Source organism: Pleuronectes platessa, chromosome 13 (assembly GCF_947347685.1).
Source record: "Pleuronectes platessa chromosome 13, fPlePla1.1, whole genome shotgun sequence".
Lineage (NCBI taxonomy): Eukaryota > Metazoa > Chordata > Actinopteri > Pleuronectiformes > Pleuronectidae > Pleuronectes > Pleuronectes platessa.
The window spans coordinates 18,303,150-18,328,651 of NC_070638.1; the positions used below are offsets into that span (position 1 = coordinate 18,303,150).

The 25,502-nt window shown below is 40.9% G+C and overlaps 5 protein-coding genes across 7 annotated transcripts; 1 reads left to right on the forward strand and 4 right to left on the reverse strand.

Moving 5' to 3' along the window:
* Positions 1-326: 326 nt before the first annotated feature.
* On the reverse strand, positions 327-4,252 carry pecr (peroxisomal trans-2-enoyl-CoA reductase). Its single transcript, XM_053437841.1, has 8 exons — positions 4,075-4,252; positions 3,054-3,187; positions 2,805-2,970; positions 2,643-2,724; positions 2,460-2,556; positions 2,257-2,367; positions 1,193-1,304; positions 327-1,099 (listed from the first exon to the last, which is right to left on the reverse strand). The coding sequence occupies exons 1-8, from the start codon at positions 4,184-4,186 to the stop codon at positions 1,017-1,019; spliced, it is 897 nt and encodes a 298-aa protein (XP_053293816.1). The 5' UTR covers positions 4,187-4,252; the 3' UTR covers positions 327-1,016.
* A 2,170-nt stretch (positions 4,253-6,422) lies between these two features.
* On the reverse strand, positions 6,423-8,235 carry rpl37a (ribosomal protein L37a). The gene is made up of 4 exons (XM_053437701.1): positions 8,162-8,235; positions 7,359-7,487; positions 6,892-6,974; positions 6,423-6,584 (listed from the first exon to the last, which is right to left on the reverse strand). Exons 1-4 carry the CDS (start codon positions 8,162-8,164, stop codon positions 6,521-6,523), a joined length of 279 nt encoding a protein of 92 aa, XP_053293676.1. The 5' UTR covers positions 8,165-8,235; the 3' UTR covers positions 6,423-6,520.
* A 190-nt stretch (positions 8,236-8,425) lies between these two features.
* cfap410 (cilia and flagella associated protein 410) lies at positions 8,426-11,295 on the forward strand. Its single transcript, XM_053437770.1, has 7 exons — positions 8,426-8,651; positions 8,765-8,783; positions 9,365-9,411; positions 9,521-9,750; positions 10,059-10,209; positions 10,595-10,694; positions 10,785-11,295. The coding sequence occupies exons 1-7, from the start codon at positions 8,575-8,577 to the stop codon at positions 10,947-10,949; spliced, it is 789 nt and encodes a 262-aa protein (XP_053293745.1). The 5' UTR covers positions 8,426-8,574; the 3' UTR covers positions 10,950-11,295.
* Positions 11,288-17,655, reverse strand: orc2 (origin recognition complex, subunit 2). The gene is made up of 16 exons (XM_053437769.1): positions 17,536-17,655; positions 16,225-16,296; positions 15,846-15,992; positions 15,018-15,104; positions 14,812-14,901; positions 14,683-14,714; positions 14,514-14,571; positions 13,849-14,156; positions 13,646-13,755; positions 13,415-13,547; positions 13,179-13,275; positions 12,493-12,639; positions 12,237-12,408; positions 12,085-12,146; positions 11,725-11,843; positions 11,288-11,635 (listed from the first exon to the last, which is right to left on the reverse strand). Exons 2-16 carry the CDS (start codon positions 16,292-16,294, stop codon positions 11,552-11,554), a joined length of 1,716 nt encoding a protein of 571 aa, XP_053293744.1. The 5' UTR covers positions 16,295-16,296; positions 17,536-17,655; the 3' UTR covers positions 11,288-11,551.
* An 884-nt stretch (positions 17,656-18,539) lies between these two features.
* On the reverse strand, positions 18,540-25,023 carry zgc:162816 (uncharacterized protein LOC571260 homolog). 3 transcript variants are annotated; one of them, XM_053438323.1, is made up of 11 exons: positions 24,816-25,023; positions 23,793-23,814; positions 22,835-22,991; positions 22,616-22,745; positions 21,361-21,511; positions 21,106-21,286; positions 20,225-20,343; positions 19,648-19,774; positions 19,133-19,195; positions 18,949-19,054; positions 18,540-18,854 (listed from the first exon to the last, which is right to left on the reverse strand). In XM_053438323.1, the coding sequence occupies exons 3-11, from the start codon at positions 22,978-22,980 to the stop codon at positions 18,765-18,767; spliced, it is 1,113 nt and encodes a 370-aa protein (XP_053294298.1). In that variant the 5' UTR covers positions 22,981-22,991; positions 23,793-23,814; positions 24,816-25,023; the 3' UTR covers positions 18,540-18,764. The 3 variants fall into 3 exon arrangements, with proteins under 3 accessions (XP_053294298.1, XP_053294299.1, XP_053294297.1); XM_053438324.1 differs by having other exon boundaries at positions 24,783-25,023; XM_053438322.1 differs by lacking the exon at positions 23,793-23,814.
* Between the last annotated feature and the right edge of the window lie 479 nt (positions 25,024-25,502).

Consider the following 25,502-nt stretch of genomic DNA (forward strand, 5'->3'; position numbering starts at 1 on the left):
AGAGAAGGCACAGCAGAGCCCGTCCATTGATTTACAGAAACTGCAGTTTCCTCATATAATATAAAACATTATACAATTATTGTTTCGACATTTTCCTTCATTGCTTTTGCAATATCAGTTTGACGTTTTGTGGAAATTATAAGGCAGAAGCTGTTTGAGCATTTCAAAATAAAACACAATATTAATAACACACATTTACCATTAATGGTATCCAGGATGTTACCAGCATGCAGGATCCCAGGAGATAACTCAAAATGTTTAATGTACACACTTATTCCATAAATCTTCTGGTTTGCTGTTCTAAAAGTAATTTGCATTCATGGGCATTTTGTGGTAAAATATTTTTTTTTTAATTTGAATTAGTAATGTTTTTTGTATTTGAATGACAAAGAATTTTACATTTGCATCACCCCCTTCAATTAAAATACATTGGAAAAACAGCTCAACATTTCATTATGTTATAAAAATATTGTGTAATTTTAAATCATAACTGCATGCCAAAGACATTCAGTGTAAGGCTTCTGTTTTCCATACATGACTGAACCTTTCCTGATGGAACATTAAGAAATCTATCAAAGACAAATAAAAAAACTGCATCAAACAAAAAATGTCTTGATTTCAACATTGTACAGCTCTTATTATTGAAACTGTCTCAGTGACACTAAATCACTGAAATTAACAAAAGCTTCAATATTTTTCAAAATTATTTACAAATATTACATTCTGGTTCGTGTCTGTTGTGGTGTTTATTTGCGAAGAACTTTGCAACAATTTAGCAATTGTTTTAATCAGCTGTATGTTTACTTAAAAAATTACAAAGTTATTTGAGAAAGAAAATTGCTCTTCAGAATTAATGTCACACACCATTAGACAAGACACAATTAACTAATGTTGCTACAACATTTCAAACAATTATGTACACAGCTGTAATAATCAACATAACTGTCTTACTCTCAACATCCATGATGCCTATTGGCTAATTGTGCCGTAATGCATTAGGCTCAGACTGCATCACATCACAGTTTGCTTTGTGGGTGGAGCAGGTCGTTCAGAGCATCCAGGTTCTCCCCCTCTGGGGCTTCAGGCCATGAACTATGGTCTGGAGACAAACACACAAGAAGTTAGGACATACTGCAAATATGCATTCATACTGCAAAGTGTAGACGAGTGTGTATCTTAAAAGTGTTCATACCGGGTATCTCCCATGGGGAGTGATACAGACTCTGTCCTGCATCAACCCTCAGAGTGGCTCCAGAGATGTAGGAGGCGGCGGGAGAGAGCAGGAAACACACAGCTGATGAGATCTGCAGAGAAACACAGTGAGGATATTACACGACCAGACAACAGCTTTTGCAGTGTGGTGTTTTTAATAAGCAGTGTCAGCCATGACTACACTGATTCTTTACAGAGCAAATGATCATATACAGTCAATGGCCACTGACTGCTCATCAGGTGCACCTGTACACTCAAATGTAATGCAATGCAACAACTCTGCCACAAACTGTATCATGATGTTCAGTTACTTTCAGAGATGTTGATCTACACTTATAAGCAGATAAGAGGCCAATATCAGATCATTCTGCAAAGACTTTCTGTGATAAAATAATTCTAATTTCACTTTACAGTATACTTGACGGATTGGGTCCAGTCTTCATCCAGGACATGGTCAAATGTTACACCCCAGACCGTTCACTCCGCTCGGCTTCTGCCAATCGGCTCGTTGCTCCCTCACTGCAAACTTAACACTCATCAAAATCACGACAGTTTGTTGTCCTGGCTCCTAAATGGTGGAATGAGCTCCCCATAGACATCCGGACATCAGAAAGTTTACACATCTACCACCGCAAACTAAAAACACACCTCTTCTTAATATACATTGAATACAATTTTAAACTAACAATGTAGTATCACTGACATGGCACTTACTTATATCACTTCTTAGTTTTGCTTTTTTTTAAAGAAAGTGTACTTTATTGTTGTTGTTCTGGGTTTCTACCTTCATGGTTGAATGTGTTTCAGATAAAAGCATCAGCTAAATGAAATTTGATGTAATGTAATGCCTGTTTGGAATGAGCTGTTTGTTTAGCCTGTGGTAACACAGGTTGTACCTTTCTTTCTGAAACTGATAAAGTGAACTGCAGTGGCAGGTAAAGGACCTGCTGCTGACGGACGGACAGTCGGTTGGTCGTACGGACGGACGGACAGACAGATAACATTACTAAGGGGCAGTTATTGTGTCATTCAGTGGTAACACACCTCTTCTGGTACTCCCAGTCTCTTTGCAGGGCTATATGGAACAGACATCTTGAAAAGACTTGGTCCAAGCTCCTTGTAGTTCTCCATTGCAGTTTTGGAAAAGATTGTACCCTGCAACCAGACAAATGCACAAGCTTGAAATTGACACAAAATCAAAAAAAACTCCAAAACTGATTCTACACCGACTCATGACCGGTACGTACTGGTGCCACAGCGTTGACTCTGACTCCTGCTGGAGACCACTCGATGGCCAGACTCTTAGTAAGATTATCCACTGCTGCCCTCGCAGCTCCTGTGTGGCTGCCCAGGAAAGAGGTGTTACAGGCGAAGAGGAAAAGAGTGTGCGAGTATGTTTGTGTGTGAATCTGGAGGGAGGTGGTGCTTACGCCATGCCTGGGAATCCCTTCCACATGTCAGCGATGATGTTGACGATCACACCTCCGTGCTGTTTCATCCATGAGGCATAAACTGTATGGAGAAGACGGCAACACAGTCACAAGAGAGAACTTCAAAACACACTAACTTGGTGTTCGCAGGCTGCAGCTCACCCTCCTTGCAGCAGTGGAAGGTTCCAGTCAGGTTGGTGTCTATCACCGCCTTCCAGCCCTTGGAGGACATGTGCTCGGCTGGGCTGCTGAACTGACCTCCGCCATTGTTCACCAGATAGTCGATTCGGCCAAACTGCTTGAGCACCGAGGACATGAGAGCCTTCACCTGCAGCACACGGAGTGAAATAAAGAGATTATTCCTCACAGCCAGGTGATCACGCACTGGGGCTCAGTGGGAGGGAGGCTCACCTCGTCCTCGCTGCGGATGTTGCACGTTACAGGGGTGACACGTGCAGGGCTGGAGGGAGGGATTTTTTGTCTCATCTCCTGGGCTGCGACCTCCAGCCTCTCTGCCTTCCTGCTGGAGATCACCACACTGCAGCCTGAGGGGAAAAACGTAGTCAGCTTGTCTTGAAAAGCAGCGTCTGATCATAAGGACGTGTTGTCTTCTTTGACTCATAAGAAATGTATCATCTTCTTTTTGGAACATTACTAAGTTCTGATTTGTTTCTCCTAAATCTCCCTTAGGATAAATAAGGAGCAAAGAGATGAAAGATAAAAGTTCATGACCAAGAGTTCTTCTGATGTGCTCATTGGTTTCTCTGAGTTTTCTTTGGGTTTGAATTGTATCACTAAGACAAATGTCAGATATTTTGTAGGCTTGTAGGTATCTATTTATTTAATTATATATTAGCTGATGGAGTTAGAAAAAGGAGCATTTCCAATGTTAAATTTAGGATCAGTCTGAGACTAGAGGAAGGCTATTCGTCAGGAGTTTAAGAAAATAATCTAAATCTCATATTGATCATTAATTGACCTCTGGGACGAATAGGAGATCGTATTCTGGAGTGAAGCCACCACAGTCTCTTTGAGTAACTGCTCCTGCTATTTTTCATATGGATTGACAGAAGACATTCCAGTGGATTTGTTATTATCTCAGATCACCATGTGAAAATGATCTTTATCCAGCAATAACAACGGTGGAGTACATGTGTGATTAACATTCTTTTGACCATACTAAGATTTATCTGTTATACTGACAGTTGCAGTCAATGTTTCCATCGTACTCGCATATAACTCACAGCAGTTTTACTTTATTCTGAGCCTCCGCTGGATTTAAACAGTGCCACTGGTGTCGGGGGGTTCAACACACAGTGTCTTCTAAGTGTGTCGAAGTTCACTTGACTGTTGCTGACAGTCAGACAGATTCTGTTCCCTTCAACGATAACAACACACGAAGATGACGGAGCCTCGTGCACGCTCCACTCACCCAGCTCCAGCAGCTCAGCAGAAATAGCTTTACCGATACCGGTGCCTCCTCCCGTTACTATCGCGACTTTGTTGTTAAACAAGCCCGGTCTGAAAACACTGGCGGCCGCCATACTTGTTTCTGTCTGACACTGCTGAGGAGTGAGCCTGGCTGCAGAGCTCCACTGTGAGGCCGCCTCCGGTGCAGGCTGCGGACCGGAAATCTACTTAAAAAATATAAAATAAAATCGAACAAATACTTCTGGTCAAGGATTTGTTGGTGGAATAATAATTACTCAGTCTTATCAGCAAATAAATATTCGCTATTTATTTATTTTGTCAACATAAGACATTACCTCCGTCCAGCAACATCCATTTGTGAAAAACATAGACCTCATTAATTGAACAATCGGAAATTAAGTCTTTATGTTATTGCTTCTCATCCATGATTCACCCTTTTGAAGAATAATTTATTTTTAGGGTTTAATTTCAATCAGCTTCATTCAATATGAAAAACTGACAACTGTGGGTATTTCATATGACACACTAAGCTGATCTGGCTACTTCCAACTGTAACCAGCAGGAATGGCCAAGTTAAAACCACATTATTCAAATAATCACCCGCTTATTGTCATGGTTCTTAACATCTTATATTTAGTTCTATTTATCATGATATACACAGCAGCATGACCCTCTGTTGTGCCACGAAAGTAGAAAGTACCAATACCTAAATTTACCATCTACTATGCTGCAACGTTAGCAACTCATTTGACTATTAGAATGTAAATAGTTGGTTTAAACTTTTGTATATTGCTTGACTTGTGATTGTTTATCATTTGGCTTTCATTGTGATTTTTATTTTATACACACTTTCCCAACATTGATTTCACATTTGGCTTAAACTGCCTGTGCTATTTCTCACCTTCTGCTGCTGAAACACCTACATTTACCCTTGGTAAGGAGGCAATAAAAGGCTAATCTTAAAATAAAACAAATAGCTTTGTGATCTTCTTGCTTTAATTAAATGCCCTTGGGGCTTTGCGAAAAAATAACATAAACAAACACGAACTGAAAACTGTCAAACATTCTGTTGTGCTTTATTCAATAAAGCATATCACAAGCATTTCATCACTGCTCTGAACAGCTTTCTTTTAGTTGCGAATGAGCTACTGGGAAAATAAGAAATATTTTCTAGGACATTTTAAAATTAGTTCTGCATCACTTGTTCCTTCAACCTACAGACTTCTCAAGAGCTATGCAGCCTCTGCCAGTTCCTCTTTCTCCATCTTCAGTGCAACAGGCAGACACTCAGCCCTTTGTCAGAGGTTTTGTGGCAATTGATGCCTATGGAGTTACTTTGCTGCTATATTAAGATATTCAAATTACTACCTAGGTTAATTTTTCCTCAGTAGGGAGCCTACTTTGAGATGACTGTTTTTATACACAAATTTCAAATATTAGATTTTCCTTTACCCCTTATTAAAATAGTACATTGAATACATATACAACTTTTCTTGGGGTTTAAATACTCAGTTGTTATTTTCTACTTTCAATAGTTGAAATGTTTTTCATCAGTTTTAAACTAAACACTCAGTATTTCGTTTTGTGATCTAAATTTTGGTTAATTAAATAGTTATATTTGGTCAAAATCGCCATACACCCCCTACCAATTATAGCTTCTAATTTCACCATGATTTTGTATTTTTAGTTTGCACAATTATTCCTCTTATTTTTAAGTGTTTAAGTGCAATAAGTTTTGTTTGTGTAGTCACACTAAAAATGCCATCAAAGACTGAGTCACATGTGAACCCATTTTATGCTTTTCTACTCATAGCATAAATATCTCAATGATTAACTGTCAAAATTCACTGACACTTGCCCCTTGCAGTAGCATTAGTAGAGCATAAAAGAAATACTCTGGTATAACTAGTACAATTTACTAGTGTTGAGTCAACCAGCAGCTGGGAACAGATGCATGAACTTCAGCCATAATGAATACTAAACCTTATATCCGTCAAGCCAGTAGCTACATTTAAAAACACCTGTATTCAACATTTATGATACACGTGTTTATCAAACAACCATTTAGAATCGTAATTTATCAGCATGTGCTACCCTTTTGATCCGAGTCAGTGTTGTAGAATTTGCTGCAGATTTATTTGGCAGAGGTTACTTAGTAAATACAGCAACCTGAACTCAAGAGTGACACCACTCAAATCTGTGGGTTATTCACCAAATTCGCTAAAGGAGCAGTGCAGGTGTTGCCTGCCAACCAAATGCAGGAGAAGATCCTTTTATCTGTGATGTCACCCTTAGAAGTTATTATATTGCTACGTTATAAAGTAAATGAACGAAGAGACAAACAAGGGATTCCACTCCAGACCGCTTTATTTTGAGACGTTGTCATGTCCAGCCGGTTAATTTATAGAAAACTAAGTCCCATATCCACCAGTGATTGATTCACTGGTTTACTGGTCCTTCAACTCCTTCAGTCTCCTGATGGCGGACTTGACTGTGACAGCGGACGTTGTGCTGAAAACAATATAAAAGATTACTTACAAAAGGTTCATTTTAATGAATAGACCAACCACACACCCACAGGCTTTATAATACATGTCCTGTCATACCAAACTTTAACCTGACGACTGTTAACTGGCTGCCCTGAATTTTATTTGGGAAATCTGGTGGGTGGATACTTTGCTTCACTCCATTTTAATGAGATTTGAATAGTTTTATATCTTCATTTTCCATATTAAGGTCAAGCAAGGGCATGGTTTTATAATTAATTTAAATGAAATTACTTTGACAATTACACCTATTGAATTAAAAAGAAACCTACTTGTACGTCCAGGCGCCTCCAGCCACTGTCTTCCTGCAGGACCCACAATGCCAGATACCAACAGCCCTCCTCTTCATCTTGGTCTGTAAATATAAGTATAACAGATTAATAACACAAATACATCTTATTGTCCTGATTCAATATACAAACTTTTAGATTGGTGTCAACTTTAAACATCAAGATCAGTGCCATCTAATGGTCCGATCCCCAGCTCCTCCAGTCTGCATTCTCAAGTGTCCTTGGACAAGATACTTTTATTAAGACACCGTCAGTTGAGCGTATGGATGGACTCGCTGTGTGTACAAGTGCTGCATGAATCAGTGTGAATGCCTTTTAGAATGGTCCATAACACTAGACAAGTTGTGTGTACATTCAGTCCATTTGCCATTCAATTAGGGCGTTGCTAACACCACATTCTCCAAAACATCAACTTCAACTAGTGCAGCACACTGTGAAGTCCTCCTTACCTTGCCGCAGAAAGAGCAGGTGTATTTAGCGTGCTGGGAGATCTCAATTTTCTTCACCATCTTCCTCAGCGACGCGCCGTAACGCGTGCCGTATTTACCAACGATCCCCACCTTCTTAGTGCGCTTGGCCTGTGGACAAGATAGTGACACAATAAGTAACATTATAGCAGGGGCACATAGTAATGAACCCAATACGTAATTTCATTTCCCATCAGAACCGTGTCTTACGGAGTTCTTTAATAATAACAAATAAACTAGGTTGAAACCCTGAAAAAGTCAGTATAGTATGGGTTACATAATGACATCTGAACGTGTCAGGGACCAGCACCATGTGGTGTCACTTATTGTATTATTGAACACATTCTGAACCAGCTCCTTCCGCAGAAGTGCAAACAGCTATGCTACACAAGCTTTCGTTAGAATATGCTAACATGCCACATAGCTAACTTCAACCAGATCAACAACCCTGAGCCGAGTCAGGAGACGACGGGCTCCAGTTAGACAATAATATTCCGCTTCACTTTTAAACGGTGGCTCCTACGTGGGCTAACACTAGCCACACTGCAGCTCACAGCCCGCCCGGCACTGACACCTGGTGAGAGTAGCCATGGTGGCGGCCATTTCTGTCCCAACGGGAAATGAAAACATCGTTTTTCCTGGTAACACAATCACTAATCGTACACAATAAACGATCGGGTGTAAAAGAGGGAACATGACAATTGTACAGAATGTTTCATCGTGTCATTTATGGCACAGAAACCATTAGATTGACGCGGATTACACCGCGGACATTCTTCGCTCACCATCTTTTCAGTGGAGACGTGGGTCCAAAGAGAGAGAGCTTAGTGCGCAGGCGCGATTTACCCCCTCCATTCCGCTGCATTGTGGGACATGCAGTTTTTTTTATATAACACTACACTAAATTTAAGACATTAAGATAAAACCTCACTCAATATAAGCAGCTAAGTTAATCGTGCTTTGCTTTTCAGTTTGTGCAATTATGAATAATAAGTCTTTGGAAAATTATAAAAAATAAATGAGTGTACCCGTAACTAGGGACGCTTCGGTCGATCCGCGCAGGCGCAATCCTGTTATGGACGACAACATCCTCACTGCTCGGTTGAAATGTTTGCCCGCTCGTCATAATGCGGCTTTTGTTGTTAGTCAAGATATAAATCATTAGATCTGTAATTTATTGTGGACTCAGTAAGCGGATATGAAGCTAACACGGAAACTGGTACTCGCTAAGGCGAAGGCCTCCGACCTGGACAGCGTGAAGAAACTAAACTGCTGGTACGTGTTTACATCGCAGCAGCACACCTCCGGTATAAATGACTTCATGACAGCTGCAGCTTTTATTTGTATATATTATAGTTATGGTAACGTTACTGTTGGTTTTTTTGCAGGGGATGCAACCTTACTGATGTGAGTACTAAAACAGCGGATCGATATTATTATTATATTTATTTATTCTGATGCAGTGGTGGACAGTAACTAAGTACATTTACTCATATACTGTACTTAAGTACATATAAGAGGTGCTTGTACTTTTAATTAGTAATCGCCTTTATACTTTCAACTCCACGACATTAGTCTGACAGCTTTAGTTTTCATGTCAGTGTAACCATGTGTCCCCAGATGTGTTAATTCTGAATGTGTGTGATTAAACTGGAGGACGAACTGCTCGTTTAAGTGTTGAGAACATTCTAAATTAATTATTTTAAAGCCCTCTTGAATCAGCTGGAAAATGATCAGCACAAAGCTGAAAACAGGCTGTTTTCATGAGCTCAAGAAAAGTTGAGACTCTTTAGAGACATTTGCTTCTCACAGATATGCTAATCCTATATAATTTGAAGGATTGCTGTAGATTGAACTACAAAACGGTCTATAAAGTAGGTCAAATGACCTCAGCCTGAAACATCTACAGAAACATTGACAGGAGTACCATGCACCGTTGTTCTCTATTGTTCATAACATAAATGCTCCTTTATACTCTGTCCTCCCAGATTTCAATCTTCTCTCAAATACCCAACATTACGGTGCTGACACTGAGGTGAGTCAGACACATGTTACCGTTGACACTGATGTTACTATTACACAGAATTATTCGGCATGAACGCTGAATCCCGGCTGTGTTCTTCTTCTTCCTCCTCTCTCTGCAGTGTCAACAGCATCTCGTCTCTCGCTCCTCTGGCTGATTGTCTGTCTCTGTGTGAGCTCTATCTGAGGAGGAACATGATTCCCTCACTCTCCGAGCTCTCTCACCTGCGCCCGTTGACACGTCTCCGGGTGCTCTGGTTTGCCGAGAACCCGTGCTGTGGAACAGAGTCTAGACAGTATCGGCTTACTGTGCTGCGCTGCCTGCCTTGTCTCCAGAGGCTGGACAACCAGGGTGAGTGTGCAGATGACTGTGATGTATCCAGGTGATTTGGATAAAACCCATATCGGTGATGTATTAAGGCACACCTGTAGGTTGGCGAAGCAATCTTACCTCAGATTCTGATCAGACCACATGATCTTCAGTACAGATAAAGTCAGTTGTCATTTTTACAAATTATCATATTGGTTTAAAAGTTGAAGTTTTAAGTTCATTCTTGACCTTGAAGCCAGCAGTTGACAAAACAATGGCACTTTAAGTAGCTGTTCTGCATCTTTTGTACAGCTCACACCTGTGATGTGTATGATGTTTTGTCTATAAAGTAGTGACAGAGGATGAGATGGCACTCGCTATGATGGAGGGTGATGTGGTCACCATGCCACCAAACAACGCCCCAAACCAGCTTTCTACAAATGGACTTCCAGAAGCAGAGACAGAGAATGACCCGCTGAACTACAACATGGAGGAGACTAAGTAAACATCACCAATAAACACAAATGCTCTAGAATAGCACTCAGTAGAGCTCTTACCTCTGCCAAGGCCCAACTGTCTCCTTTCATTCAATCAAGCTGCACTAAATTAGAAACACTCACAGATATCATTCTGCTCAATGTGCCTGATTATTGTCAACAGTATCGATGAATATTCTCTGTTAAAACTGTGAAAGTCACACCATGTTAAAGAAAGAAAAAAAGTCCTGGATCGGCACTGAAATTGAATAGCTTCTTACCTCACCGATAAGAGATACTTTCAATCAGTTAAACAGAAATCTGCTCAGAAGTTTGTAGGGCCCTTAGCTGAAAAAGCTGCCGGATTAATGTTGACATTATAAGGTAACATATTCCTTTCTTTTTTTCAGTAAAATCAGAGAAGGGTTGGGGATGAAGCCCCTTTCCAGAGACAAGTTCTCCTCTCTGTCCTCTCCATCAACCAAAGAAACCAAATTATCTATGAAAAAGGTAGCCTCTCATCTCTTAACACAACTCAAGGGTATGTTAAATGCTCTATACATCTCAGCCATTAACTGATCGCTTTGATCATATTTTCAGAGACACACCCTTGATGCGGTGCTGCTGCTGCTGAACGATTTGGACGAAGAGGAGCTTGGCTTTGTGCACACAGCAACGCAGAACAGACTCCAGACGTACACACTGGACCCAGAAACACTCAAAGATTCATTGCAGTCACAGAAAACCACTGACATCCAACACTGAAACCACATGGTCCGAATCGTACTGTATATAAATATGGATGACATGTCAGCTTCCTAAAAAGTGAAGCCAAAGTATCTTCATCGCCCCCTGGTGGTTGGCTGCAGACGTCTCATCCAAAAGGTCTATGTTCCTAACCCCCTCATACATGCTCTTTATGATTCTAATAAGCATGTCTTCATTGCACGTCACATGAGGAAGAGAACTGAATAATTTCCTCAGCTTTTTTCTTTTTTTTTTGGAGCAGCATGCCTGCCTGCCTTGTAAGAACAAAAGAATGTATGTATGTTTTGCTAAAGGTAAATCTATTTCTGTAATGAGAGAGAATAAATTGCTATTCATTAACTTTCACGGTTTTATTTTAATTACACAGATGTTGGCAGAAAAACATGTACACATTCAAACACAGTGAATATCACAATGCTACAAAGGGAAATTTAGTTCATCAGTAATTTGACTTCAACTGTGCAGAGCCTTGTAAGCTGGGTGCATGTCTTGTATTAGATGTTACTAAGCCTTTGTATCAGTGACTGATCCAGTCAAAGTGTCTGCTGGGAGAGCCAGTTCATGAACTCAATTTAACAGGAGTCTCAAGCTTCCTCTGTTCAGTCGCCCTCCTCGTTCTCCAGGAAGTCCATCAACGTGTTTGCATCCACTGCGACCATCAGGTACTCCACTCCATCTGCACCCTTACAAATCAAGGAAATATATGTTAGTGAGGGACACTAGAGTCTGAATAGTGTTATAACACCGAGTTGAAAACTAAACTGAGCTCCACCTTGCGTGTGCGGATCAGTTTGTGGTCTCTGAACTCAGTCAGCTGGGTCCTCAGAGTGAGATCGGAGTTGACCAAGAACGCCTCTCGACAACGCTGGTAGAAGTCTTGGAATGACAATCCTGCACATAGCGACAGGAAAACACTAAAATCATCAATATAAGATTATTTCAGACATGAACTGAATTATCCAGAGAATGTCCAAGTGAGAGCATCTGGTCATTCTCCAGAGTTCCTCCTCCTAGTAAAAACGCAAGACCCAAGTGTGCAGACATGCGCCAGGGTTCATGTCTGAAAACAGCTATAGATACATTTCAGGAAAAAAATCTATTCAGCATTTTGAGGAAATTAACGTGCGTGTACCTGTATATGAAGGATTGTCTTTGTTTTCCAGCTGAAATTTCACCAGCAGTTTGAAAATACCTCTGCAAAAATAAAAGACACGCATCCATGAGAACTCTAGAGGCAATGCATTAGCCATTTAACAGCTCGTCATATCATCAGGTATGTGGTACCTGGCATTGGATGTCAAGCTACGGAGCACGTGTGTGAGGGAGGACAGCGCAAGAGCGCCGGTCTGTTGCACCAGGAGAGAGTTTTCATACGACGTCTCCTCTGAGTAGTGCTGGAACGTCACACACTCCCACCACAGCCAGTTAAACTGACTCTGCTTAAACTGGTCCCACACTGGAAAGAGGGTACAGATTCAGCTGCAAGCATTCATAACAACATAATTTACCCTGCAGTATACACAAACGAACAAACACTCACCCAATGGAGCGTTGATGTGGTCTAAAGAAGCCACTAGGTGAAGGTTGGGGAGGGATGCCAGCTGCCCCAGTGCACTCTGGAACTTTTCTCCTCGCATCATCGGTCCATCGATATTATGGATTAGCAGGTACACGTGAAGATCTGGGCCTGTGAGAAAATGCTTCATTGTAAGGTACACAATTCCAAGTGACACAAGCTATAGGACAGAGACCCATTTCACACCTGTTATTAAAATGTGTCCTTTAAATGCAGCCTCAGAAGGATGCAGCTCCTTAATTAAAAGACACTTCTTCTTTGTCACAGTGGGTGTGTGTGGGTCGGTGTCTGTGCCATCAAGTGAGAGAGACGGCAGTAGAGAGAGAGGAGTCAGAAGGGCCTGAATGAATCAAAGAGCTGTGTGCAGTTCTGCTACATATAAATACTCTACCCATTTATCAGTGTTGTTTTGGTGTTGGCCACAAACAAACCAATTAGTGTGCACTGAGAAGAATAAAACACGTTCAGCACATTGTGAAGCTGCAGTGGGTCAGAGGCACTTTAACATTCACACAGCTAGAAGAATGTGGCCACGTGCATACACCAGCACCTCTGAATGTGGTCTGAGTGATCCTAGGTCGCACTCAGTGATGGGGTCACTCAGGACGGATGTTAATAACAGGTCTAAACAGGGTCAGAATCACACTCACTGTCTTTAAGGGTCTGTGTGACAAACTGGATCTGGTCGGAAGGCGTTCGGAAACTTCCCTGGTGCTCCAGAATCTCACATGTCAGAGCATTTAGGATCTGCAAGGAAAGCATTGATAAAGAAAACTACATAATCCAACATAATCAATATTGTTTTAAAGTTTCTTCTTGGAAATTTCAACAATTTCTCCAGTTTAAGACTTTAATTTATGATTTTGACATTTGCTATCATACTGACCGATTTAAGAGTAATGGAAGGGAAGAATCCATTAACCACAAGGTGGATCTCCTGAGCCAAGTGAGACACACGGAAGTCCTCCAGCAGAGCTTTTTTACTCCCCAAACCATAGACGAGCACACTGAAACCCAACCTACATGCAAACACACACACATTTTGTCTTCTACCAGTTCTCATAAGCAAAATCCACTAAGCTAAGGAAAAGCATTCAATACAGAATATCCCACTTACTGTAACTGTAACATCCATTTGCTGAAGTGCTTTTCATGTTTGCTGTGGAGTTGCTGGATCTCTTTTACGTAGCACGATGGCTTACCCTCTAAAAGCTGCACCAGCATCTCCTATTAACACAAAATAATCACAAATTCTAGATCACAGATTTGGGAAAGCAGCAGCTTTAATAACATGTAGGCTAGAAGCTGTCGTGCACTGACCCTGTCCAGTTTAGGGGTTTGTAAACGCTCGAGGGTGCGGTCTGACGTCAAGACTTTTGAGCTACCATGGGCCTCAAAATACTCCTCAACCATACTGGCCTGGTTGACGGGCTCAGGCGTGTTCTTGCTCTTCTTGGCAGGAGTCTTGTAGAGAGCTGCAGATAAACCTTTACTTGGTGTTCGTGGAGTCTTCACATTTTCCTTATCCTCTTTCTTCACTTTCTGCTCTTCTTCCATTTCATCTCCATCGTCCTCCCCAGAGTCTGAGGGCGACAGCTCACTATCGCTTTCAGAGCGAAGGCTTGGATCTAAAAATTATCAGGAAAAATTAAACCATACTTGGATAACTGCTTGAGTCTCAGTGAACATACATTACTTAGTGTATCAGGAGCGCCCGGGCTCCTGATATGTGTGGGTTGCGTCTGTATCGTGGAAAGTCTTGCTTTTCATTTCGGCGTCCATATGGGGTTAGAGCTGCAGCACTGCCTGTATAAGCTGCGTGTATCAGCCTCTTCAAGAGAGTCAGGGTTTCGCCTATTTTCTATGTTTACCCATCAAAAAAGTCCAAAACATAAATATTTTCAACACATCCTCTACCCGTTTCAAAGTAAAGTAGTAGAGTGCAGTGGCTTAGAGCAGCTACTTTCATTCCAACATAAACTTACTTGTGATTCTCTTCCTGAGCCTGTGTGGGGTTGTGGAGACAAACTGGACCTTCTTGTTCTGTCACACATGGAACAAAGGTCACACTGAAAAAAAAGATTTTCAACAAAGCAGCAGAACTGCAGCTGAGAGAAAAATGACAAAAAAAAGATAGGAGCCTTCGAGTCTCACCCTCTGTGGTGTCCTGCTTTCACCTCGGTGGTCTACACAGCAAGGGAGAGAGAGGAAGAATTATGCTTTGATTGTGTGTAAATCGACAAAAGACAGGATGTGCACAGATTGATAGGTAACTGGACTCACTGCGTCCTGTTCTCGTGGGAGTGGAGGGTTCAACTTTTGGGGTCTTGCTGAAGGTCACGCCTTTTCCAGGAGTCCGCGCCAACTCGCATGCTAAGATTAAAAACACAAAAACTTGTGTAAAGCCTGTAAAAACAGGTCATAACCATCTGATGAATCTAGTAGATGCGACACAATATAATAAGTGTAAGACTAGTGGAGGTTCTCACCAGTCTGAGCCATGCTGTGTCCTCGTCTGTTTTTCTTAAAGGTGAAAATGGAGGATCCAGCCACTCTGGACATTCCCTCATCGTCTTCTGTTAACCAAGAAAAAAAATACTGCATCACTTACAATCACTACTTTTATTTCATCTTCTGCAGCACTCATGCTATTGTAGGCTGTACCAGGAGGAAGAAGTGCAGCAGTTGACCATGTGTATAATAATAATAATATTCTATCCTCTGATGCAGTGCTTTACTTTTTTCCTGTGCACGAGTATATTTTTCATGCATCTGTACTTTACTTAAGATTTATATTTAACTTTTCACTTTACCCCACTACATATATCAACAATTATCTGTTTTACCTAATACACTACATTTTTTTGTATATACAGTCTATGGCTGTATCTTATATACTGACAGGAACTGGCAGAATTACGCTAAAACTACTTAACCAATTTCCATGACATACAATTTCAATACATTATGGTGTGAATCCCAATCGGGGGGCAGATCTAGGGTATTGCAGGGCATTCTGTAACACTTTGGAATGATTTGTCAGAGAGCAATTAATGAATCTTGATGAAAACAGATACACAAAAAAATACAAGAGCTAGTGACTTTAAATGTGGTTTTATAAGGGGGCTGTTGGACCTCGCAGGAGGTATTGCTCTTCTAATTTTGCATTATGTGGCTCCAGTCAGTAAAAAGTTCAAATATATACTTTAGGAAAATATGTGAGCCCTCTAACATATATATTTGTATATTCCAAATTGAAAAGGGCTGCCTATCAGAAAGGTTGACCACCAACAGTGGATTATAAATGTCTCACCCACCTTCTGTATTGTCTGCCCCTAAAGCGTGAACATAATTCTGCTCGTCAAAGACTTCATTTTCATCCTCATCATCCACTCTGGTCTGCCGTCCTGCTGGGCTCTTAAACGATACCATCTTCTGCACAGAGCCGCCATTACTCTGAACACCTGAGAGTTACAAGACACACACACACACACACACACACACACACACACACACACACACACACACACACACACACACACACACACACACACACACACACACACACACACACACACACACACACACACACACACACACACACACACACACACACACACGGAGGAGGTCAGTGAGACTGAGGAGTCATTGAACGTATCAATAACTGACACACTGAAGTGACTCTGCTGTCCATACCCTCCTGTTTGTCCACAATGTGCTCCAGAACGTCCCCATCCCCGATGAACTTCACCTCCAACACGCTCATGACTGTAGAGACACACAACGTACACAGTGTTATGAACACAAAAAACACACACTCCAGAACTTATAAGGTTTTTTAATTTGATCATGTTATCCGTTTGATGCAAACACTGAGTCAGTTACAATAGCAACATTCTCTGGCAGTAGCCTCCCGTTTCTCCTCAGCGTTCAGACTGAAGGACGAGTCAGATATAAGCAGTATCCTAATTCAGAGGATGCGTCCTTCAGATCCTGCATTTGCAGACCGATTGCCACACTAGACTGTCCTATTTCTAAGACTCGTTCAAATGCGGCTGACAAATGTGGTGGACAAATGCATCACAGCGAAACAATGGCTCCAAATGGTTGATCCTTTCCCGCCCTAACTTATCCAGGGATTCATTGCACTTCAGGGAAGAACCGTTTTCCAAAGAGTTAATGGTGCTGGTAGGCAACGAGACGTCCAACGCTTGAGTATCAGGCGTCAACTCAACTGAACAGCACACGGTATACATGTTAAAAAGGAGAATTCAAACTTTCTCGGCAGGTCCAACACAAGGTAACAGCAATAAGGTCAGGACGAGCTGACCACAGAAATCCTCTGTAGACCAGACCATCTCATTTTGGGTCGATGTACTTGGCCCATGAAGGAGGTGGTCTCAGGCTGCAGCCCCTGATTTGAGACACATCTATGGTGTGGTGTTCGCAATCAGAGACATGATATGCTAAAACCCTTTCTGATTGACCCATCACACCTCATATAAATGCATTATTCCTCTCTTTTAAGTCTTTATTTCCTGCAAGTGTAAATACTGTACAGTAGTTAGTATATTTTTATTTTCAATAAAGTCAAAATGATCCACCCGTAGCACCTTAAACACTTTTACAGAGGGCATTTTCTATTTGCCTGTCTTTTGCCTACACGTATGTATTTGGTGTAAAACAGTAGGAATATTACTGCCACATGTCATTAGGTGCATTGTGCAAAAAAACTAAATCTCACAAGGAGGCTCCAGACTTTCCCCCTGGCATGATGACATGTTATCTGTGCTCGATTGAAGAGGGCTTTTTATCTCCACTTCTACTTAATTCAACTCAGACTCGAGTAGACGAACCTGAGTCCCCTGTAATGAAAGCAGTGACTCGGTCAGGTTTACTGGGAGAGTTTGTGAAAGCGGCCGCACATCGTAACACATAGTGTTCAGAGGAGAGGAACAACACAGCGACTGTAAACTACAGAACATGCAGAAGCGTAAACAAACTTACTGGAGGATGTCAGTAACCGTCAGGAGGAACGTCAACAGAAGCTTCACAGCCTGACAGAGACACGGGGGGGACGAAGTGACAACTTCCCGCGCCGTCCTCCTGATGATTTTAAACCACGTGACCAGTGAAAGGTCAACCGGCGGCCAATCAGAGCGGCCGCTTCGGTGAAACAGCATTTCCCAGAATGCTCTTCGGCAGACGAGCCAGCCCAGCATTATTCACAGCTGAATTTAGAGTGAATCCAGTTTTATTATCAAAACCAATATAAACACAAATAAAAACATTATTACTACTGCTACTGATAATGATAATAAAACAGTAATAGTAATATGGAAATAATTTTTGTTGATGAACTTTCATTAATTCATAAAAAAATCGAAACAGTACGTAGTTATTAATATGATTAGTTATCATGTTAATAGTAATAATAATAAAAAATTATAATTATGATAGAAATAATAATTTTTTTTACTATTGTTTACTATATGTGAAAAAAATCTCTTCTAGATTTTATTCTTATTCTTAATAGTAAGAATAACAATAATACTACGAGTAAGATCATATTAAGTGATAATAATCTTAATAATGACAATAATAAAACAGTAGAATTACTGATATTGAAACAATCATTATTATTATTGTTTTTGTTGATTTTATAATGATTATGTTATCAGGATTATTATGGTATTATTATAAATGGTAATAACTGCAATAATAATAATAGAAATTAACATTAAATAAAATGTGATTATTTCTGAAAAAAGGGTTTCGATTAGAAGTATGTGGAATGACTAAGGGTGTTATCAGTAATATGTAAGAAATATACATAAAACTGCATGATCATTAACTATTTTTATTCAACATTAAGTGGGAACATGCAACTCATTGGCCGAAGCATTATACTCTGTCCTTGCCACAACACAATGTTTTGTTTAAATCCACAAACCAACACACTTCAAGAACCCTTTAAAGTGATACTGATGGAATGATGAGGAGACAAGCTCGTCCTTAAGCCTTGATTAATTCAGACATTTTGCAAGTTGTGTTTATTTTTTCTACATTTCTTCTCCCACATCACTTCAGAGACTTCTGGGGAATAGGAATTACATTCTTCTACTCATATGTCTCGCTTACGCCCAGAGGGGTAGCGAAAGAGGGGGTGAATATTCCTCAGTCATACTGGTTGTTCAATTCAAACACAGGCATCACAAGTTGATCCAAGAAGTTGTTCACCAGCCACGGGTAGGTGTCCACGTCCCCAGCAGACGGCCCTCAGAGTGCACGTGGTACACAGGGTGCATCGCAGCTGTTGCACAAGACTAAGGAAATGAACAGAGATGGTCAGACAAGAGAAAAGGGACCAAATAAAACTGACCAAGCAGTAAACTTAGCTCCACATTAATCAGTACTAACATGGTAGGGGATCAGCGTAAGCAGAGAGCCGAGGGGGTATTTGCTGTAGTCCAGCTCTCCTGAGATGGGCTCCACTCTACCGTGCTCCTGGGTCATAGACAACAACCTGGAGGGACAAAAGTCCCTGGTAAGAACTTCAGTCACAGCTTAGTGCTCAGATTAAAGGTAAGAGTGATATTATTACTTGAGGTTTGGATGTCCTTCAATCACAGCATATCCAGTGGGAAGCTTTCCAGCTCCGTCCAGACTGAGAGTGATGGGAAACAGCAGGTGAAAGGTCATGTCAGGACCGTGACATGTTTTTGCATCGAGGCTCTGAATTCATCATTCCCTCAGATATGATTACATAGATATGACATGGAGTGGTGTGCAAAAATGTTTAACCACCCTTTCAAAACCTACAGGTGGATGCTGGGGTGGTGGAGGGGATGACTCCATGGACATTAATACTGGCACAAGGCAGCAGAGGCATTGACAAGCATAGGCAGAGATGGGAAATCTTTGCAGCTTAAAAAATAACATGAAATCTGGAGGGTGGGTATGTTAGAGGATTGTGTGGGGTGAGACATGCCACATGATTAGACCAGTGTAGCTCTACAGGGATTATATTGATCTACACAAAGTCAACTCTAAATGATTTAACAGTTTATCTGTTCAAACTTCAAATTCAAAAAGGGTAAACAATAGTAACAAAGGTACCTGAGTCCAGACCATCCACAGTCGACCAGGAGCTGGTTCCTATGAGGACAGTGTCCAATGACTCGTGTCAAAACCCTCACAGCCACGTCCTCCAGACTGCACGAGCCAATCACAGACTGCTGCACATCTGAAAAAACGCCAAAAACAACAACTGCTGTTTAGTGACACTAACCATTTTCAGATGTGAGCTCTGGAAATTCTTTGCCTGGACATTTTCTGGAGTTTGCCTTTCACATATGCAGAATGCAGCATGAGATTCTCAGAGTTAGACACGTTCTCATTAAGAGGAAAATCTTTAGAGCGTTCAGTGGAGGGGTTGCACCTGGTCATATCATTCAGGGGGCAGAGTTTTTACTATGTGACTGGCAGGAAAAACTCCAGAGAATGTCCGGAGCAACGGACTATTACATTATCGTTGTCACATACAAACCCTCTGGATAATTTCAGGAGATTATTAATGGTTCACTGCATGTTAGTGAGCAGTTTCTTTCTGGTCATTATGGTAAATTCAATTTGAAACCTACATAAAATGAACTGGTACACTGATACAATAATGTTTAGATCTGTCCACACACACCATAGAAGACGTAGTTTCCAGGATGCACCTCACTGAGCAGCGCCATGTCTTTGATTGGGTGACTGCAGGAGGGGGTGGAGCCAATGCTGGATTTACAGGTGATGCCGACGGCCTTCAGTCTGCCGGAAACAAGCTCATTAATGATCGTATCAATAAAGCATTCAATAAGGCATAAATCCAAAAACGTATTTACCTAAATAAGTGCTGAGGCCAATAACTATCACAAGGTAATGCAATTTAGACCCGACAAGCTGTAAACACAACATTTTTCGTACGATCATGTGGTGTCGGAATAATCAGAAAATCTGTTAACTCAAAAAAATTCTGGAAAAATAATCCAACCATTTGAAGAGTGCTCTGGAGCATCTAATCGCTCCTCACACCCCTGTTCACTGCGTGACAAGATGCTCCAAGCTGAAATCCTGTGCGTATTCCCAGTTTTATTCAAGGTTCAGGCTGTCGCTCCAGATTTCTCACAGACACATAATAAAAAAAATAAAGAGAAGTATCCCAGTAGAGAGTAATCCTTGAAATGTTCCATTTTATTAAAACCACAGCCAAGCCAGGTGGACAGAGATTAAATTACAACCGGGGTGTTTGCAGACTGTTATGAGTGCCACATTGGTCTTGTTTGTAGTTTTATTGAAGGCTTCTAATATTTGTATCACTGAGAGGGAACTAAAACAACACAGAGACATTACAAACTATGCTGCCACAAAAAGTCTCTATAGATAAACAAAAAGAGATATCTTGTTTCTAAAAATGAAATTTAGGCCAAAAACAAGGTGTAGATGACGCGCAAACAAGCTGTACAGGGACAAATGACTCCACTGCCTTAAAAAACAATGGTACCCATCAGCACCAGTTTACAGGATTCTTACTTTTCCACGAACTGTACAGTCAAGCTGGTGGTTTCCTGTGCAACAGCCTGTATTTGCTCCTCTCCCCTGCAGTTGTAGGTGTTCCCACAGTGAGCGTACACTCCTGTTAGCTGCACGCCCTCCGTCTCAGCGATGGCCCGAGCCAATATGAACGCAGCGGGATCTGAGTGCAGTGCACCGGCTACGACAAAAGAGCGAAAGTACACTCAGCAGAAGCTCAGTCAATGATGACCGGCTGAGTTGTGGTTCCCCTACCTCTCCCATTGCCACAGTCCAGCTTCAGCCAGACGTGCCACTGCCGGCCGTCTTTCAGCGGTCTCTTTCTGAGCTTTTCTAGAGCATCGGGGTGATCCAGCAAAATCTGGAAGAGTTCCAGCCTCTCTGACAGGGCTGCACAACGCTCTACCTACACATGCACACACACCCACACACACACATTAATCACTACGATTACAAGTAATTTGACTAAGGCTAGAACATTACAATATACAAGTATAATAATAAGAAACTCCGTCAAACTAATGTTGATTGTTCTGACCTGCATGTTGATACCCACATACATAATTGACGTTGATTGGCAGAAAAACAGCAGTTTTGATAGTTGCTTATTCAATTAATTAGTTCCCCCGGTATGGGTTCTTTCCCATCTTTATTCAGGAGCGTGGTCTTAAAGTGTGAAAGCATGATTTCACATTCAGATTCTATCATGTTTTCACTCAAATACACTCTGCTTGTTCTTAGATCTGCTTGGCTCATGTTTAAACTAAAAGTCTGCTTGCACTCAGATATTTTGGAGTTGGACAGATTTCCTGTGCTCCAGCCTCAGCTCTTCTCCTCGTGCTCATGCTGCTTCTGTGCGCACTTGAAACTTCTGCTCTTGGGATTTTTCCCTCTGTTTTGGGATTTTTGGGGGGTAAAAAGTCTGTCAAATGTTCCTATAGAATATAGGAGTAAAAGAAAAAAACAGGGCAACGTCTTTTTTGTTTTTAAAGTTGCTAGCAACAGTGTTTCTGGATTTCTGGACTCCTACTCCATGAAGGTGTCGTCGTTCTTCCTTCAAGCGCACCAATGGGAAGCCTATGTAATAATAGAGCGGTGGAGTGTGCAAGTGCATGAAACCCAGTTAAAGTAACCGCTCATACAGGCACTCTCAAAGGCAGAAAGCCAACCCAACCACCACGAGGACGATTTCCCTTTTGAAAACTACACCTGGCATTGTACAGGTTGGGGCATTTTGAGATACATGTTGCAGAAATAATCAGAGAGCAGAAGAGAAATCCTAGAGAAGACGTTTTCACAGTTGCACAGTATAAAACCGGAGTGCAAGGAGAGGAGCTGAAGTCAGGCTCTCACACTCAAAGACCATGCTCTTGAATACAAATAAGCGTAAAGACCTCATACACCTGGGCTCCTGCCATGAAGAGTAATATCTGCAGTATCCAATTCCAATCTCCATATTCAACATGTAAAGTATCTGCTACATGATATTTGTCATATTAGGTGAGAGAACCTTATCAAAGGGAACAGAGTAAGCATATAGGATGTCATCATATCCATGGTCGGCATAGAAACAGGCCTCTGCAAGTGTGGATACCACGATGCATCTCCGTGATCCGCCCGTCATTATGTCGGCACACTCACTAGACATGAACAGAAACACACACACTCAGCACTCAATATGACTGCGCTATAAGAAGTATTGTATGAGTGTGAGAGCGTGTATTCGTACAGGGTCTTGTGTGTCTTCATGTGAGGCCGAAGCTGGACTCCCAGCTTCTGATAACTATCAATCATCCTCTGGGCATTTCTCTTCACTTTGTCCACATCCACCACCAGAGCAGGGGTACACAGGGCTGAGAGGGGCTCCCCATTCATACTGGCAGCAACTGGAGCACACACACACAATACAGTAAAATTATCTTGCAATTAAATTTTAGTGCATGACTGGCTTTAACTCTTATCCTTGTCCTATAATGACACTATTGTTATAATTACAAACATAACAAAATCAATACACTGTTTCATCATCAGCATTTATATATAGACCTATTGCAATGCTTTAGGTCGTGTAAGAACTTTAATCTTAAACACCAAGATTTTCCAAGAATTTTCCAGCACATACTTAGAATGGCATAAAGAAAACAATTAAGTGACCAAAAAAGATTAGAAAAAAAAAAATCATTACAAATTTAGACGCGGGCTGGGCAACGAAACAATATCAATGATTATCGCGATGTAATTTCCATCAATAGCAGTATAACAAAGGTTCAATATATCAACGTAAGGAGGTGTAACACATAAACAATCAACCTCAGATTTCTAAAAAGTTTTGTTGTTTATCAAGTGTTTGTCATTATCTGCTCATAAAGAAGAGTTTAAAACCACAGCTTTCATTTAGGAGCAAAGAACTGTCAACGAAATAAACTTATAAGGAATATTGGTAATGTGACACTTATCATGATAATATCAATATCGACTGATATGAATATTTTTATCTTGATATTTTTGGCCATATAACTCAGCCCTACTTTAAACTATATTAGAATGAAGCAAGTTACCAAAGTATCCACAAACACACCAGACTTTGAATGCTCTAGTCTAGTCTAGATCTTTCTTTCTTTCTTCAAGCAATCATTAATGCTGTAGTAGACTATGTATGAAGTTACGTGTCATTAAAGTTGACTAACCAGTTGGCAGCTGTAGGTGAGGCTGGATGGTTCAGTTAAGGTGATCAGGCCAGGCAGTGTTGATCAGACACAGAGGAGGTTATCAGTGAAAGTGATCGGCTATCAGGTTACACATTCAGTGTAATTATAACACTATAACACACTCAACATTTCACCTCAGTCTGAAGTCTGAACTCTCTGGTTAAGCTTGAACTCTTTCAACCCCATTCATACTGGCAGCAACTGGAGCACACGCACACAAACAATACAGTACAATTCTCTGGCAATTCAATTTTAGTGCATGACTGGGTTCAACTCTTATACTTGTCCAATAATGGCACTACTGTTATGATAACAAATTTAGATAAATAAACTGTTTCATCCTCAGCATTAGTATACAGTCCTTCTGCAATATTGCACTATCATGGGGCTATTATTATTGTGGCAAAACTATTGACAAATATGAGTCTCAATCCATCTGTGTTCTATCAGATTTGTGAATGGTTAAAAGAATCTCCAAATGTGTAGTGAGATTTGTGTGTGTGTACACAGATTTGAAAATGTGTAAAGAAAATATCGTCACATATGTATTCAGATTTGAAAGTGTACGTATATAGGTAAAAGTGGGGACAAATATGTAAACTCACACATGTAGATTAATTACTGAAAAGTATTTTGCTTCAAGCTCTGAAAATACAGACAAGTCCCCAGTCTTTACTCTGGCTCCATACACTATATAATTTACTATCTGTACCGAGTACATCAAGCTTACTATACTACTGAATATCAGTCACCACAACATGCCATATGAATACTCCACAAGTAACAGCCCAGTATAAATACTCCGATTGATTCCATATATAATGGAGCATTTGTTTACCTTATCAGAAATATGAATTAATTGCAGAATATAACAACTAAAGTAAACAGTAAACGAACTGCTCGGTCAGTAAGTTCGATCTGCTCTGCCGACGGCTGCGGGAGTGGAGTCCAAAATCCCACAAAGGATACAAACCCAACTTGAACGAATACAAATGCTCTTACTTTTCTTAATTGACGCACACGACAGGACCTTCACTGTGGGTTTAAGTTACTCAGTGTAACTGTCTCTGGCTTCTTTCCTGCGCTTCCCTGCACAGGCTGCAAACTGAGACACGGTGAGCAATCACATGTCTGAACCGGTATGAACCATAGACTGTATGAGCCTATGGCCAGAATCATGGTGGTCAAACAAATGAGCCGCTGCTTCAAATGTGAGGCTCCTCTATTACATGCGCTACGGTACAGGTGCTGGGAGCAACCAAAAAGGACGAAGTGAAAAACGTGCATTACATTGCACAGAACATAACAGCAATGGCAATAATAAGTCAAATCTAATAGCTGTTCCTGTTTTAGTTCATTCCCTTGCTTTTAAATTAAATGCAACAGACACGTCAGCACGTTGTTTTGAATTTATCTGTCCAGCAGAGGGTGCCAAACATTGATAGACAGGGAATTTTTCAACAGATTCACTGAGATCTAAGGGAATAATTACGGATCTACCGGGATCAACATTTTAAAACATATTTCTCTAATGGGGAGAGGATAAACATAACATCTTAGCAGTGAGATATTTGCATTTTCTTCCTACATATTTTTTCTTTCTATTTTTTTATGTCCTTGATTTATGTCACTACTAAAGGCAGGTCTTTGCTGTCAAGGTTACAGTGATTAAATGACAAATTGCACATT

What these genes read in the sequence shown, in the direction of transcription:
- rpl37a (XM_053437701.1), bottom strand. An exon ending in CCTGCTCTTTCTGCGGCAAG is followed by an intron (nt 6,975 to 7,358) that starts GTAAGGAGGACT and finishes TTATATTTACAG; the next exon opens with ACCAAGATGAAGAGGAGGGC. An exon ending in GGAGGCGCCTGGACGTACAA is followed by an intron (nt 6,585 to 6,891) that starts GTAGGTTTCTTT and finishes TATTGTTTTCAG; the next exon opens with CACAACGTCCGCTGTCACAG.
- pecr (XM_053437841.1), bottom strand. Translation starts at nt 4,186, where the DNA reads ATGGCGGCCGCCAGTGTTTTCAGACCGGGCTTGTTTAACAACAAAGTC. An exon ending in ACATCCGCAGCGAGGACGAG is followed by an intron (nt 2,971 to 3,053) that starts GTGAGCCTCCCT and finishes CGTGTGCTGCAG; the next exon opens with GTGAAGGCTCTCATGTCCTC. An exon ending in GAGTCAACGCTGTGGCACCA is followed by an intron (nt 2,368 to 2,459) that starts GTACGTACCGGT and finishes GTCTGGTTGCAG; the next exon opens with GGTACAATCTTTTCCAAAAC.
- cfap410 (XM_053437770.1), top strand. Translation starts at nt 8,575, where the DNA reads ATGAAGCTAACACGGAAACTGGTACTCGCTAAGGCGAAGGCCTCCGAC. An exon ending in CCAGAGGCTGGACAACCAGG is followed by an intron (nt 9,751 to 10,058) that starts GTGAGTGTGCAG and finishes TTGTCTATAAAG; the next exon opens with TAGTGACAGAGGATGAGATG. An exon ending in CCAAATTATCTATGAAAAAG is followed by an intron (nt 10,695 to 10,784) that starts GTAGCCTCTCAT and finishes TCATATTTTCAG; the next exon opens with AGACACACCCTTGATGCGGT.
- orc2 (XM_053437769.1), bottom strand. Translation starts at nt 16,294, where the DNA reads ATGAGCGTGTTGGAGGTGAAGTTCATCGGGGATGGGGACGTTCTGGAG. An exon ending in CATTGTGGACAAACAGGAGG is followed by an intron (nt 15,993 to 16,224) that starts GTATGGACAGCA and finishes TGTAACTCTCAG; the next exon opens with GTGTTCAGAGTAATGGCGGC. An exon ending in GCTCAGGAAGAGAATCACAA is followed by an intron (nt 14,157 to 14,513) that starts GTAAGTTTATGT and finishes GATAATTTTTAG; the next exon opens with ATCCAAGCCTTCGCTCTGAA.
- zgc:162816 (XM_053438322.1), bottom strand. Translation starts at nt 22,980, where the DNA reads ATGAATGGGGAGCCCCTCTCAGCCCTGTGTACCCCTGCTCTGGTGGTG. An exon ending in ACTGTACAGTTCGTGGAAAA is followed by an intron (nt 20,344 to 21,105) that starts GTAAGAATCCTG and finishes TGTTTCCGGCAG; the next exon opens with ACTGAAGGCCGTCGGCATCA. An exon ending in GAAGGACATCCAAACCTCAA is followed by an intron (nt 19,055 to 19,132) that starts GTAATAATATCA and finishes TTGTCCCTCCAG; the next exon opens with GTTGTTGTCTATGACCCAGG.